General features: G+C 32.7%; 3 protein-coding genes and 1 non-coding gene across 4 annotated transcripts; all 4 read right to left on the bottom strand.

Moving 5' to 3' along the window:
- Positions 1-4,888: 4,888 nt before the first annotated feature.
- On the bottom strand, positions 4,889-6,845 carry LOC121992065 (transcription initiation factor IIF subunit beta-like). The gene is made up of 7 exons (XM_042546203.1): positions 6,630-6,845; positions 6,327-6,432; positions 6,073-6,197; positions 5,877-5,954; positions 5,609-5,758; positions 5,306-5,431; positions 4,889-5,201 (listed from the first exon to the last, which is right to left on the bottom strand). Exons 1-6 carry the CDS (start codon positions 6,819-6,821, stop codon positions 5,315-5,317), a joined length of 768 nt encoding a protein of 255 aa, XP_042402137.1. The 5' UTR covers positions 6,822-6,845; the 3' UTR covers positions 4,889-5,201; positions 5,306-5,314.
- A 977-nt stretch (positions 6,846-7,822) lies between these two features.
- On the bottom strand, positions 7,823-7,896 carry TRNAN-GUU. Its single transcript has one exon. It is a non-coding gene; the product is annotated as a tRNA-Asn (tRNA).
- A 587-nt stretch (positions 7,897-8,483) lies between these two features.
- On the bottom strand, positions 8,484-9,290 carry LOC121992150 (cysteine-rich and transmembrane domain-containing protein WIH2-like). Its single transcript, XM_042546322.1, has 3 exons — positions 9,132-9,290; positions 8,863-9,031; positions 8,484-8,699 (listed from the first exon to the last, which is right to left on the bottom strand). Exons 1-3 carry the CDS (start codon positions 9,166-9,168, stop codon positions 8,654-8,656), a joined length of 252 nt encoding a protein of 83 aa, XP_042402256.1. The 5' UTR covers positions 9,169-9,290; the 3' UTR covers positions 8,484-8,653.
- A 2,655-nt stretch (positions 9,291-11,945) lies between these two features.
- Positions 11,946-13,732, bottom strand: LOC121992074 (transcription initiation factor IIF subunit beta-like). Its single transcript, XM_042546214.1, has 7 exons — positions 13,541-13,732; positions 13,238-13,343; positions 12,972-13,096; positions 12,790-12,855; positions 12,524-12,673; positions 12,220-12,346; positions 11,946-12,115 (listed from the first exon to the last, which is right to left on the bottom strand). The coding sequence occupies exons 1-6, from the start codon at positions 13,730-13,732 to the stop codon at positions 12,233-12,235; spliced, it is 753 nt and encodes a 250-aa protein (XP_042402148.1). The 3' UTR covers positions 11,946-12,115; positions 12,220-12,232.
- Positions 13,733-14,627: the final 895 nt, after the last annotated feature.

The following is a 14,627-nucleotide window of genomic DNA, read 5'->3' as shown; positions in this document are numbered from 1 at the left end:
GAATCAGGAGACCAAGAGGAGCACATAGAAACTTGTTTCATCCGATTCCGAGGTCTCTAGATCGGTCAAATGAGTTTTTAAATCATAGCATACTTTCCAACGAATCTGCGATTCGTTGGAAATTTCCAACGAATTAGCAAATTCGTTGGAAACTTTTCCAACGAATCTGCCATTTTGTTGGAAATCTCCAACGAATTTCAGATTCGTTGGAAACCCTTCCTATTCTTAAAATCACGGTTGACCGACCTAGAGACCTCCGAATTGGATGAAACCGGTTTCTGTGTGTTCCTCTACTTATCCTGACTTCATATGTGCCCTCAAATATTTTTTTTACTTTATATATTTTTTCTTTTATTTTTTCAACCCCCAATGTGTTTGAAAAATTAAATTTAAGTTTAAAAATTCAAAAATCAAAATAAATTAGCTCCGTAATTATTTTTAATTCATGGATATAATCACGAGAACCTTACGCTCCCTAACAAACTGATTTCCTCTCGTTCTGAGCACTCGAACATCATTTTTTAAATCCACCAAGTTTAACTAAACTCCATTTTGATTTAAAACACTAACACATTCATGATCAAATTCGAATTCATCCAATTGACCTTGATGTAAAAATTTATCTTAATTAAAAAAAAATATTTGAGGTCATCTCTAGAATCAGGAGACCAAGAAGAGCACATAGAAACTTGTTTCATCCGATTCCGAGGTCTCTAGGTCGGTCAAATGGGTTTTTAAATCATAGCATACTTTCCAACGAATCTGAGATTCGTTGGAAATTTCCAACGAATTGGCAGATTCGTTGGAAACGTTTCCAACGAATCTGCCGTTTTGTTGGAAATCTCCAACGAATTTCAGATTCGTTGGAAACCCTTCCTATTCTTAAAATCACGGTTGACCGACCTAGAGACCTCCAAATTGGATGAAACCGGTTCCTGTGTGCTCCTCTATTTATCCTGACTTCATATGTGCCCTCAAATATTTTTTTTACTTTATATATTTTTTCTTTTATTTTTTCAACCCCAATGTGTTTGAAAAATTAAATTTAAGTTTAAAAATTCACAAATCAAAATAAATTAGCTCCGTAATTATTTTTAATTCATGGATATAATCACGAGAACCTTACGCTCCCAAACAAACTAATTTCCTCTCGTTCTGAGCACTCAAACATCATTTTTTAAATCCACCAAGTTCAACTAAACTCCATTTTGATTTAAAACACTAACACATTCATGATCAAATTCGAATTCATCCAATTGACCTTGATGTAAAAATTTATATTAATTCAAAAAAAATATTTGAGGTCATCTATAGAATCAGGAGACCAAGAGGAGCACATAGAAACTTGTTTCATCCGATTCCGAGGTCTCTAGGTCGGTCAAATGAGTTTTTAAATCATAGCATACTTTCCAACGAATCTGCGATTCGTTGGAAATTTCCAACGAATTAGCAAATTCGTTGGAAACGTTTCCAATGAATCTGCCATTTTGTTGGAAATCTCCAACGAATTTCAGATTCGTTGGAAACCCTTCCTATTCTTAAAATCACGGTTGACCGACCTAGAGACCTCCGAATTGGATGAAACCGGTTCCTGTGTGTTCCTCTATTTATCCTGACTTCATATGTGCCCTCAAATATTTTTTTTTACTTTATATATTTTTTTTTTATTTTTTCAACCCCCAATGTGTTTGAAAAATTAAATTTAAGTTTAAAAATTCACAAATCAAAATAAATTAGCTCCGTAATTATTTTTAATTCATGGATATAATCACGAGAACCTTACGCTCCCTAACAAACTGATTTCCTCTCGTTCTGAGCACTCGAACATCATTTTTTAAATCCACCAAGTTTAACTAAACTCCATTTTGATTTAAAACACTAACACATTCATGATCAAATTCGAATTCATCCAATTGACCTTGATGTAAAAATTTATCTTAATTCAAAAAAAATATTTGAGGTCGTCTATAGAATCAGGAGACCAAGAGGAGCACATAGAAACTTGTTTCATCCGATTCCGAGGTCTCTAGGTCGGTCAAATGGGTTTTTAAATCATAGCATACTTTCCAACGAATCTGCGATTTGGAAATTTCAACAATTGGCAGATTCGTTGGAAGCGTTCAACAATTGGCAGATTCGTTGGAAACGTTTCCAACGAATCTGCCGTTTTGTTAAATCTCCAACAATTTCGATTAGATTGAAACCCTTCCTATTCTTAAAATCACGGTTGGTCGACCTAGAGACATCCGAATTGGATGAAACCGGTTCTGTGTGCTCCTCTATTTATCCTGACTTCATATGTGCCCTCAAATATTTTTTTACTTTATATATTTTTTCTTTTATTTTTCAACCCCAATGTGTTGGAAAAATTAAATTTAAGTTTAAAAATTCACAAATCAAAATAAATTAGCTCCGTAATTATTTTTAATTCATGGATATAATCACGAGAACCTTACGCTCCCCAACAAACTAATTTCCTCTCGTTCTGAGCACTCGAACATCATTTATTAAATCCACCAAGTTCAACTAAACTCCATTTTGATTTAAAACACTAACACATTCATGATCAAATTCGAATTCATCCAATTGACCTTGATGTAAAAAATTTATCTTAATTCAAAAAAAATATTTGAGGTCATCTATAGAATCAGGAGACCAAGAGGAGCACATAGGAACTTGTTTCATCCGATTCCGAGGTCTCTAGGTCGGTCAAATGGATTTTTAAATCATAGCATATTTTCCAACGAATCTGGGATTCGTTGGAAATTTCCAACGAATTGGCAGATTCGTTAGAAATGTTTCCAACGAATCTGCCATTTCGTTGGAAATCTCCAACGAATTTCAGATTCGTTGGAAACCCTTCCTATTCTTAAAATCACGGTTGACCAACCTAGAGACCTCCGAATTGGATGAAACCAGTTCCTGTGTGCTCCTCTATTTATCCTGACTTCATATGTGCCCTCAAATATTTTTTTTACTTTATATATTTTTTCTTTTATTTTTTCAACTCCCAATGTGTTTGAAAAATTAAATTTAAGTTTAAAAATTCACAAATCAAAATAAATTAGCTCCGTAATTATTTTTAATTCATGGATATAAACACGAGAACCTTACGCTCCCCAACAAACTGATTTCTCCTCGTTCTGAGCACTCGAAAATCATTTTTTAAATCCACCAAGTTCAACTAAACTCCATTTTGATTTAAAACACTAACACATTTATGATCAAATTCAAATTCATCCAATTGACCTTGATGTAAAAAATTTATCTTAATTCAAAAAAAATATTTGAGGACATCTATAGAATCAGGAGACCAAGAGGAGCATATAGGAACTTGTTTCATCCGATTCCGAGGTCTCTAGGTCGGTCAAACGTGTTTTTAAATCATAGCATACTTTCCAACGAATCTGTGATTCGTTGGAAATGTTTCCAACGAATTGGCAGATTCGTTGGAAATGTTTCCAACGAATCCTAAATTTGTTGGAAATCTCCAATGAATTAGCAGATTTGTTGGAAACATTTCCAACGAATCTGCCTTTTTGTTGGAAACATTTCCAACGAATTTAAGATTTGTTGGAAACTCTACCCTCAAATTTTTGCTATAAACTTGCGATGAATTATATATTTGTCGGGAATTTCCAACAAATAATACTTTCGTTGCTATATTTGCGACGGATATACTATTCGTTGCAAAAATTTGCAACGAATAAAATATTCGTTGCAAAAATTTGCAACAAACTAATATTCGTTGGAAAATTTGCAACAAACTTTATTTTTTTTTGTTAACTTGCAACAAAATTAGCGACAAATTATCTTTTGTTGCTAATTTGCAACGAATTTATTTTGTTGGTAAATTTGTTGCTAATTCGGAACAATTTATTATTTTGTTGAAAATTTTGTTGGAAAGTTTGGAACAAATTTTAAATTCGTTGCAAACCGTCGTCCCTAATAGACTGTTTTTTTGTAGTGAAAAAAACGAGCTCTAAAACGAACTTTAAAATGAGCTTTAAAATGAGCCAAAAAATGAGCTCTAAAACGAGCTCTAAACGAGCCCGAAAACGAGCCCGAGCTCGCTTAACGAGTTAGGCTCGTTAACTTTGATAATCAAACTAACAACGAGCCGAGCTCGAACTGTTCGTGAGCTTGATAATTCTAAAACGAGCCGAGCTCGAGCCTTGTGATAAAAGCTCGATTCGAACTCGAGCCGAGTTCGAATCCGAATATAACTTAAACGAGCCGAGCTCAAACTTAATATAGTTCAGCTCGATTCAACTCGTTTACATCCCTAGTGCAAGAAACACAAGTCCAACAAAAAGTCAAGAAACAAGAAACAAGAAACATGCGACGTCAGCCTAATAGATTACTTCAACAATTTGTACGTACCCTATTTAGATATTTTATGTCATTGTAGCACCCTTTTATTAACTATTTGATGCTTCCTTTTATATAACATGATGTATATTTTGTCATTTTTGATAATTCACTATGTTTAAAATTTATTTTTTATCAGTTATTTAAATAGTTTTTTAAAATTTATCAACTAATATTTTATAGAAATAACTGATGAATTGATAAAAAAATACTTCGATATTTTTTTAAAAAAAAAAATAGCACCCAAATGTATTTTGATTGGAAACTTAGTTAAAAAGTTTATTGATCATTAATTTTTTTTTAAAAAAAACTCATCAGTTAAATATATACTTTATTATTTTTTTAAAAAATAATATTAGTCATTTGTTTGGTCGATTTTTTAAAACATACTGGTCAAATCTTGTGAATTTTTTTTTTTTTTTTGATAATCTCTAGCATGCCACTTGAGCCAAAAGTTCTTTGTACAATAAGAAAAGTTATAGTGCCAATGTTTGTTTGGTAATTTAATTCGGTTATATTAATCACAGAAATAATAGGTCCGATTCCATAAAAATTTGTCATTGGTCACAAAGTAAATTAAAAAAAATACAAACATCTCCTCATACCTAAGTGAGATTACAATCCTAATTACTCATTAAGTTTTGATACGATGAAAGTAAGTAATGTTAAATTTCGCTATCAAAATGTGCAAATCAATTCCACACATGAACTAATGCATAGAGATACAAGCATCACTATCAAAAGAATGATGATGCTGAGACGATCCACTTTTGTTCGATGGTCTTGTTGATCTTCTAGAGCAAATGCAGTATACCAGGTGTACTCAGTGCCTGTGATGACAGTGGAGAGAGTTATACACCGACCAAATTGGGGTGAACCTCGACACGAGAGGGAATCATTCAAACGCAAAGAACACGAAGAACAGAACTTTTACCTATGGCATTCATTCATTGTTGGATCCCCCCAAATTCTTGTATTCCGCTTTGAGCTCATGGGTTGCTTGGTTTGGTCCTCTCTTGTTGTACACGCAAATCTCGCTCAATATCTCTTTCAGAAATTGCTGCTCAAAAATAAAATAAAAATAATTAAACCTGAGAAAAACAAATCACCGAGAACATCAAAATTCAGGCTATCTAGTTAGCATACTAAATAACTTTGAGCGAGGTATAAGGCAAACGATAGACATTAGCTATCGATTCATTTGTAGGTCTAGACAATTTGAAGTAGTAGTTAGTACCTGAGGTTGGTTAGTCTCTAGGACCAGTTGCTTCAACCCCCAATTGGGTTGCCTTTCGAAGAGTCTAAAGAGAACGTTCAACATTTCTCCTTTGTCCATTCGTACTCGTTTGGCATCCTGCCGCTTAGACTGGGCTAATTTTCTCTTCTCCTGTCAAAACAAGAGTTTCGAAGATAAAAACTAGAGGATCTAACAATTGCAGTGCAAATATGTGTGGCAATGCAATAAAGGAATAACGATCGACGTATTATACAAAAGAAAATGCTACCTTCAAACTAGATGGAAGTTGGCCAACAACTATGCCGGGCATTGGCCTCATGAACATGCCATGATCATTCTCGAGAACCTAAAATTGTGTAAGGAAAAATTAAAACAAACAAACAAACAAGGGTTTAGCTTTTCAACAAAAACAATGGAATAATAGAATGAGTCAACAAATTAAAAATAAAATAAAATGTATCGACCTGGACTTTTCTGGTCTTGACCGCAGCCTTGTTCGTTCTGTCGCGGCATAAATTACTATAAGCCCTTAAATTTTGAGGTTCCATGTCAAATTTACACTCTACCTTCCCCTCCACCGAGATCTTTCCTACATTAGCAATTACTTTTGTGATCATGAAAAGCAAGCAATGATTTTATATGGGATAATAATAAATATTATGAGTTAGGGTTTACGATTTAAAGGTATGTTCGAAAACAAATGAAAGTAAATGCTTACCTTGGTTAGATTTGGAAAAAACACACATTGGTGCAACATCTTTAGACATGTTCAACTTGTAACTCCTGGGTGTATTAGGATTAGTTTGAATCATTTCCAGTGTAAACTGCGAATCAAGAAACATAATGTTATTAATTAAACAACTTGAAAAATATAATCAAATTGAAACATGTTAATTAATTTCAAATTTCTTTGATAAACTAATTCTGAATCCTAATTTCAAACGGTGAGCTAAGCAATTGCACCAAGATGATAAATAAAAAATAAAAAGAAGGGATATATAAAGAGAAAAATTGTATTTACTTGTTCAGAGGAGGGATCGTCAAGGTGGAGGAGATCAACAGTATGGACGATCTTGGCAATGACCGGACTAGTTGTGGAGAAAGAGTTAGAGGTGACCAATTGAAACACCCTCGAGATGGCCGGCGGACACTTCAATAGCCACACCGGTAGTTCCGCTCTAGTTGTATCTAGAAAAATTCTATCATCCTCCATTGATCTGTCACGCCAATTGATAGGAAGTCCCTTCAAATAAAACGATAACAAAGATGAAATTGTATCTCATCATCATGTTAATTTATAGCATAAACGCCAAAATCAAGAAAAAATAAACAGATTAGTTAGTTAGAAAAATTATGATAAATTTAGTAACAAATCGGGGGAAAATAAACAGATTAGTTAGTTAGAAAAATTATGATAAATTTAGTAACAAATTCTAAAAGGAATATGAATGGGTCTATCCGAAAATCATATCAACTGCAATTAATATTATCTCAACATATTAAAATCTATGCTTTTATGGAATAAAAAATATATCACATTTATATTAAAAAATTGATATGGAATTAAAAGAGTCGTGATGTGATATGCAAAATATATCACTTTTAAATTTTAAAAAAAAAAGTGGCCCTCCGTAGGATTCTGTTCGTTAAATTTGGCTCGTTTTTTATGGAAAAAAATAGATACATTCGATTTGATTTGAGAAATTTAAGAAATAATTACGAACCGGTCGTAAAAGTAAATTTTGGACGGTTTTTATGGAAAAAAAAAAGTAAGAAAATTTCAAATTAATTATGAAGCGAATAAAAAGTTAAAAATTGGGATATCTTTTTATGGATAAAGCGTTTGGATCCGATTTTATTTAAATTGACATCTGGGTTCTGTTTTATGGAAGAAAAAAAACTAGTCGGATCTGATTTGATTTAAGAAGATTTTTTAATATTATTATCAATTTATGAACCTAACTAACATAAATGTGTCGAAATGCCAAATCAGAGCTGTTTTTTTTTTAATTAAAAAAAAGATTTTTTTAATTATTTGAGTGTATAAGATAAAAATAATATAAAATATGTATTTATTTATGAAAAATATAAGGATAAAATTAATTACATTGTATTATAACTAATTATTACTATAATAAACCAATTATTACTTTTAAAAAAATAAAAATAAATATTTATTTATATAATCTGGGGCAAAATTCAAAATTAATCAATCGCTAGAAGGAGGGCTTGAACCTCCGACCTTGTGGTTAACAGCCACACGCTCTAACCAACTGAGCTATTCCAGCTTGTTGAGACAAACAAAGGAGTAGTCTATCTTTCCTTTTCATCTTCCTGATTCCATTAGATTTATTATTAGCAGAGGAGTTCATTTACTTTTTTTACTTTCGACCTACTGTCGATTTGAACATTAAATTAACTAGCGATCCAGATTTCAGAACATTAATTAAAATCATTCTCCGATCACATGCACTTTGGGTCAAAAGATTCCATCACTCATCACATTTTCCTTTATTTTACTTCTTACTAAGTAAATAAACAATAAATGAATTAATTAAGGTGACTCCGACACCAAGTAAAACTCCAATTAAATCACCTGCTGGAACTACCCCCACAGTTCAGTTATTAACTCACATACAATTATTAAAATAAGGGGAAATGCTTTGAAAAATCTCTGCTTTTATATATATATATATATATAATTTTGATATCTCAGATGATGAATGAAATAGAAAGGTTTAACTGAAGAAGCTAGTGAGAAGTCAGTTTCTCGCTTTTATTTTTACATGTAGCCATTATTTTAGAAATAATTGGATCATTCTGCAATAATTCCCTATGGTTTTTTTAATTTAAAAAAAAAATAACGATTCTCAACTGGATACAATAAATCAAATTGATCAGCCAAGATTCATCAAGAACAATCCAGTCGCTATAGAACATAAATCAAGTAGAATAGAATAGGATGATAAGACAGTAGCAGTCACACCCTCACACCGATCTGAACACATACATAACACTAGGCAGAAAATGAATCCTCCTCAGATTTCAGAAGCACATATCCAGAACGCAGCAGCAACACAAGGCAGCACAGCTGCAAATCCAACAAATTAACAAACTATTTAAATCTTTGCTAACCGTACCCCAACACAATTTATCAAGTGCCAGAAACAGATTATTTTATCTTTAATTTGTTGCCTTGGTCAGGAAAATAAATAAATAACTAAAATTAAAATAATTTTCGGTTTCGTTCTCACCATCCTTTCCAGAATCCATCGCCGCGGCTGCTCGTCTCGACGGGAACCTGCTGCTGATCATTCACCTTCCCGTCTCTAGTCGGATACCCCGGAGGCGGCGGCGGGGCCGTCGTCGGTGGGTAGGCCTGCTCCGCTGGTGCTGGGTAAGAAGTAGGCGGTGGTGGATAAGCTGCAAGATTTACAGAGATATGGATATTCATGTTAGCAAAATAATAAAACAAAAAAAAATGTTTTTGAGGGTATATAATCGAATAAATTGAATTAAATACCTTGAGGAGGAACTTGTTGCTGGGAGTAGTAACTCATGGTCTTGAAAGATCAAATACAGAATGAGAAGCTGATTAATGAATGGCAAATCTGAATGATACACATAACACAGAGTGGAAAAATGAGTTGAGGGATATATATAACTTTTTTTTCTTGTTAAATTATTTAATTGAATTCTGGGACCGACAGGAACGTGTTAGTCAGCACACGTTTCGATCGACGGGTCAAACTTGAAGACAAGCTAAAAGGTTCAGCCAATAACTGAAAGACAGGTGGGCAAAAGTTTATATCGAAATGATACAAAAAAATTGATTGATTCCTGGGTGAAGTAACGCACAAGGGAAGCACTGTTAACGCGGTTCAGATTTCAAACCGCGTCAGAATCGGAATCAGATTCATCAACCATTTTTCAAAGCCGCTCGCACGCATTTCAAGATGCTACTTTAATTCATTTCACAATTGGCAATTTACACTACTTTGATATTTATAAAAAAATAATTAATTAATTAATTAAAAAAATACGTATTTTTTTAAATGTATTTCTTATTTTATCATTAATTTGATTTTTTTTACCATTTTCTTTTTTTTTCACTATATTTCTCTCACTCCTCTTTTTTTATCAGCAGAACATATGGATAATATTAGTAAATTTTTTATAATATTTTAATACATTTGAAGAAGTAAAAATAAACAACGAATAACATATTTGAACTCCTTACAATTTCAGAAATTCACTGGAATTAAATAAGTATAATCAGAGCTCTCTAGGTCGATAATTGGGTTTCGGTCAAAATCCACTGATTGACCTAAAGAGCTCCGATTGTACTTATTTCAATTTTTATGGATTTCTAAAATTGCAAGGAGTTTAAATATGATGTTCATTATTTATTTCGGCTTCTTATAGATGTTAACTTGTAAAATCAAAGAATCGGCAAAAACGCTCACGTTGGGTCTAATATGAGTCCATATCAGGCCCAACGTGAGGTTTTTTCGCCGATTCTTTGATTTTACATGTTAATAGCTATGAAAATCCGAAATAAATAATGGGCATCATATTTGAACTCCTTGAGACATCAGAAATCCATAGGAACTGAAATAGGTTCAATCGAAATTCTCTATGTCCATAAGTCGGTTCTAGTTAAAACTCACTGATGGACCTAGATAGCTCCGATTGAACTCATTTCAATTCCTATGGATTTCTGAGGCTGTAAGTAGTTCAAATTTGGTGTCTCTTATTTATTTCGACTTTTCATAGTTGTTAACATGTAAAATCAAAGAATCGACAAAAAAATACACGTTGGGCCTGATATGGAATCATATCAGGCTCAACATGGACCTGATATGATTCCATATCAAGCCCAACTTCCATGTTGCAAAAATTTAATATTTTTATTATTGTAGATTTCAGTTTCTACTATGTTTCCTTCCGCACAGGAAAATATTGATATGTAAGATTCATATGTTTCATTCTGAATGAATTAGTAAGATTAGGAAAATATTCATATGTAAGATTCATTAGTTTGGTTGTTAACATGCAAAATAAAAAAATCGACGAAAAAATCCCACGTTGGGCCTGATATGGACTCATATCAGGCCCAGCGTGGGCCTGATATGGAATGATATAAGGCCCACGTTGAGCCTGATATGATTCCATATCAGGCCCAACGTTAGCGTTTTTGTCGATTCTTTAATTTTGCATGTTATCATCTATAAGAAGTCGAAATAAATAATGGACACCATATTTGAATTCCTTGCAATTTTAGAAATCCATAGAAACTGAAATGGGTGCAATCGGAGCTCTCTAGGTCCATTAGTTGGTTTTGACCGAAACTCACTGATTGACCTAGAGAGTTCCGATTGCACTCATTTTAGTTCCAGTGGATTTCTGAAATTACAAGGAGTTCAAATATGCTATTCATTGTTTATTTTTGCTTCTTCAAATGTATTAAAATGTTATGAAAAAATTGATTAATGTTATCCATATGTTCTGCTTATAAAAAAAAAGAAGAGAGAGAAATATAATGAAGAAAAGAAAACGGTAAAAAAAATCAAATTGTCAGAAGGGTAAAATAGTAAATGCACTTAAAAAAAAATACGTTCTTTGATAAATACTAAAGTAACATATGCTTTTTGATAAATTTAAATCTCTACCTACATCTTTTGATAAATTGTTGTTTCACAATGGATGAGTTACTCGTATTTTCCAAAGTTAGCTAACTTATTTAAATATCTATTTTAATGGTAAATAAGTGCTTAAATTTACTGATTAAAATAACAATTTTAATCTATTATTAAGTGGGCGCGATTGTATACTCAACATATCCATTGCTGTTCTTCGTCATTAATGCGGTGGAGTCCATCAATGAGTTAAAGTAGAAAAAAATGGTAAACATAGATGTTAAAATCAAAATAGTCAAAAATTTATGTCTTTGAAATAAATCAATTAAGTCCAGCGACGACTTCATCTGTCTGATCGGGCGTGACAACCTGGTCAGCCCAGTCATGCCCAAATTGACGCTCCGAGAAAGTCCACGATTAAGACTAGTAGTCAAGCAGCAATTTCCCGGACCACTACCTTGAGCAGGAGACATGTTCGATTGTACAAAGAGCGGCCCTCCAACAACAATACAGTTGAACGGAAAACAAGATCATTCTGTGTATTACATCCGGACAAGGACTACTCGACCGAGCAACTGTCGGTCGGTCGCAGATGTACCTACTAACTATCTCATCATATCCTTTTAGAAGTTTGTGTCGCTGACAACAGAGCATATTCAATTGATAAATCGTATTTTAAAAACTTCCAGACTGTCACATCAACAAATTACAACAGAGCATATTCAATTGTTCAATTCCACACATGAACTAATGCAAAGAAATACAACCACCACCATCAAAAGAATGATGATGCTGAGACGGTCCACTTTTGTTCGATGGTCTTGTTGATCTTCTAGAGCAAATGCAGTATACCATGTGCACTCTGTGCCTGTGATGACAGTGGAGAGAGTCATGCACCGACCAAATTGGGGTGAACCTCGACACGAGAGGGAATCAATCAAACGCAAAGAACACGAAGAACAAAACTTTTACCTATGGCATTCATTCATTGTTGATTCCCCCCAAAATTCTTGTATTCCCCTTTGAGCTCATGGGTTGCTTGGTTTGGTCCTCTCTTGTTGTACACGCAAATCTCGCTCAACACCTCTTTCAGAAATTGCTGCTCAAAAACAAAATAAAAATAATTAAACCTGAGAAAAACAAATCACCGAGAACAGCAAAATTCAGGCTATCTAGTTAGCATACTAAATAACTTTGAGCGAGGTATAAGGCAAACGATAGACATTAGCTATCGATTCATTTGTAGGTCTAGACAGTTTGAAGCAGTAGTTAGTACCTGAGGTTGGTTAGTCTCTAGGACCAGTTGCTTCAGCCCCCAATTGGGTTGCCTTTCGAAGAGTCTAAAGAGAATGTTCAACATTTCTCCTTTGTCCATTCGTACTCGTTTGGCATCCTGCCGCTTAGACTGGGTTAATTTTCTCTTCTCCTGTCAAAACAAGAGTTTTGAAGATAAAAACTAGAGGATCTAACAATTGCAGTGCAAATGTGTGGCAATGCAATAAAGGAATAACGATCGATGTATTATACAAAAGAAAATGCTACCTTCGAACTAGATGGAAGTTGGCCGGGCATTGGCGTCATGAACATGCCATGATCATTCTCGAGAACCTAAAATTGTGTGAGGAAAAATTAAAACAAACAAACAAGGGTTTAGTTTTTTAACAAAAAACAAAGGAATAATAGAATGAGTCGACAAAGTAAAAAATAAAATAAAATGTATCGACCTGTACTTTTCTGGTCTTGACCGCAGCCTTGTTCGTTCTGTCGCGGCATAAATTACTATAAGCCCTTAAATTTTGAGGTTCCATGTCAAATTTACACTCTACCTTCCCCTCCACCGACATCTTTCCTACATTAGCAATTACTTTTGTGATCAGACTTAATCCCGTTGAAAAGCACGCAATGATTTTATATGGGACAATAATAAATATTATGAGTTAGGGTTTACGATTTAAGGTCTGTTCGAAAAGAAATGAAAGTAAATGCTTACCTTGTTTAGATTTGGAAAAAACACACATTGGTGCAACATCTTTCGACATGTTCAACTTGTAACTCCTGGGTGTATTAGGATTAGTTTGAATCATTTCCAGTGTAAACTAAGAATCAAGAAACATAATGTTATTAATTAAACAACTTGAAAATATAATCAAATTGAAACATAATGTTAATTAATTTCAAATTTCTTTGATAAACTAATTCTGAATCCTAATTTCAAACGTGAGCTAAGTAATTGCACCAAGATGAAAAATAAAAATAAAAAGAAGGGATATATAAAAAGAAAAATTGTATTTACTTGTTCAGAGGAGGGATCGTCAAGATGGAGGAGATCAACAGTACGGACGATCTTGACAATGATCGGACTAGTTGCGGAGAAAGAGTTAGAGGCGACCGATTGAAACACCCTCGAGATGGCCGGCGGACACTTCAATAGCCACACCGGTAGTTCCGCTCTAGTTGTATCTAGAAAAATTATATCATCCTCCATTGATCTGTCACGCCAATTGATAGGAAGTCCCTTCAAAGAAAACGATAACAAAGATGAAATTTTATTTCATCATCATGTTAATTTATAGCATAAACGTCAAAATCGGGGAAAAATAAACAGATTAGTTAGTTAGAAAAATTATGATAACTTTAGTAATAAATCGGGGAAAAATAAACAGATTAGTTAGTTAGAAAAAATCATATCAACTGCAATTAATATTATCTCAACACATTACAATCTATGCTTTTATGGAATAAAAAATATATCACATTTATATTAAAAAATTGATATGGAATTAAGAGCCGTGATGTGATATGCTACGCGCCGCGCGCGCCATATCCCGACCTTTTTTTTTTCAATTATTTTTTTAAGATTTTAATTAAAAAATCAATATTTCTTTATATAAATCTCTAATACATAAATATATATCCTAAATACATTAGGATACTCCATAAATACTTAAATTTATTTCATTATTAATTTTTCTTTTACTAAACACTATAACTCAATTGGGAAGGTTGAACCCTAGGAATAAAAAAATATTTTAATTCAAATTTTTAAAAAAATAAAAATAATTGACGAAATCTATTATTTTTTAATTTTAAATTTTAAAAAATCAATATTTCCTTATATAAATTCTTAATCCATGAATATATCCCCTAAACACATTACAATACTCTGTAAATACTTAAATTTATTTTATTTTTATTTTTTTTTACTAAATACTACAACCCAATTAGGAAATCTGAACCCTATAAGTAATATTTTTTTAAAAAAAATAGCTTATAAATTATAACTCAATTGGGAAACATGAACCTAAAAATAATATCTTAAAAAAATAATTTAATTATTTTTTAATTCAAAATTTAAAAAATAATCAAAATAAAAAAACAAA

The sequence above is a fragment of the Zingiber officinale genome, chromosome 1B (assembly GCF_018446385.1).
Source record: "Zingiber officinale cultivar Zhangliang chromosome 1B, Zo_v1.1, whole genome shotgun sequence".
NCBI classification, from domain to species: Eukaryota; Viridiplantae; Streptophyta; class Magnoliopsida; order Zingiberales; family Zingiberaceae; genus Zingiber; species Zingiber officinale.
The sequence above is the reverse complement of the archived record's forward strand: the minus strand, read 5'-3'. Positions and strand labels throughout refer to the sequence as shown.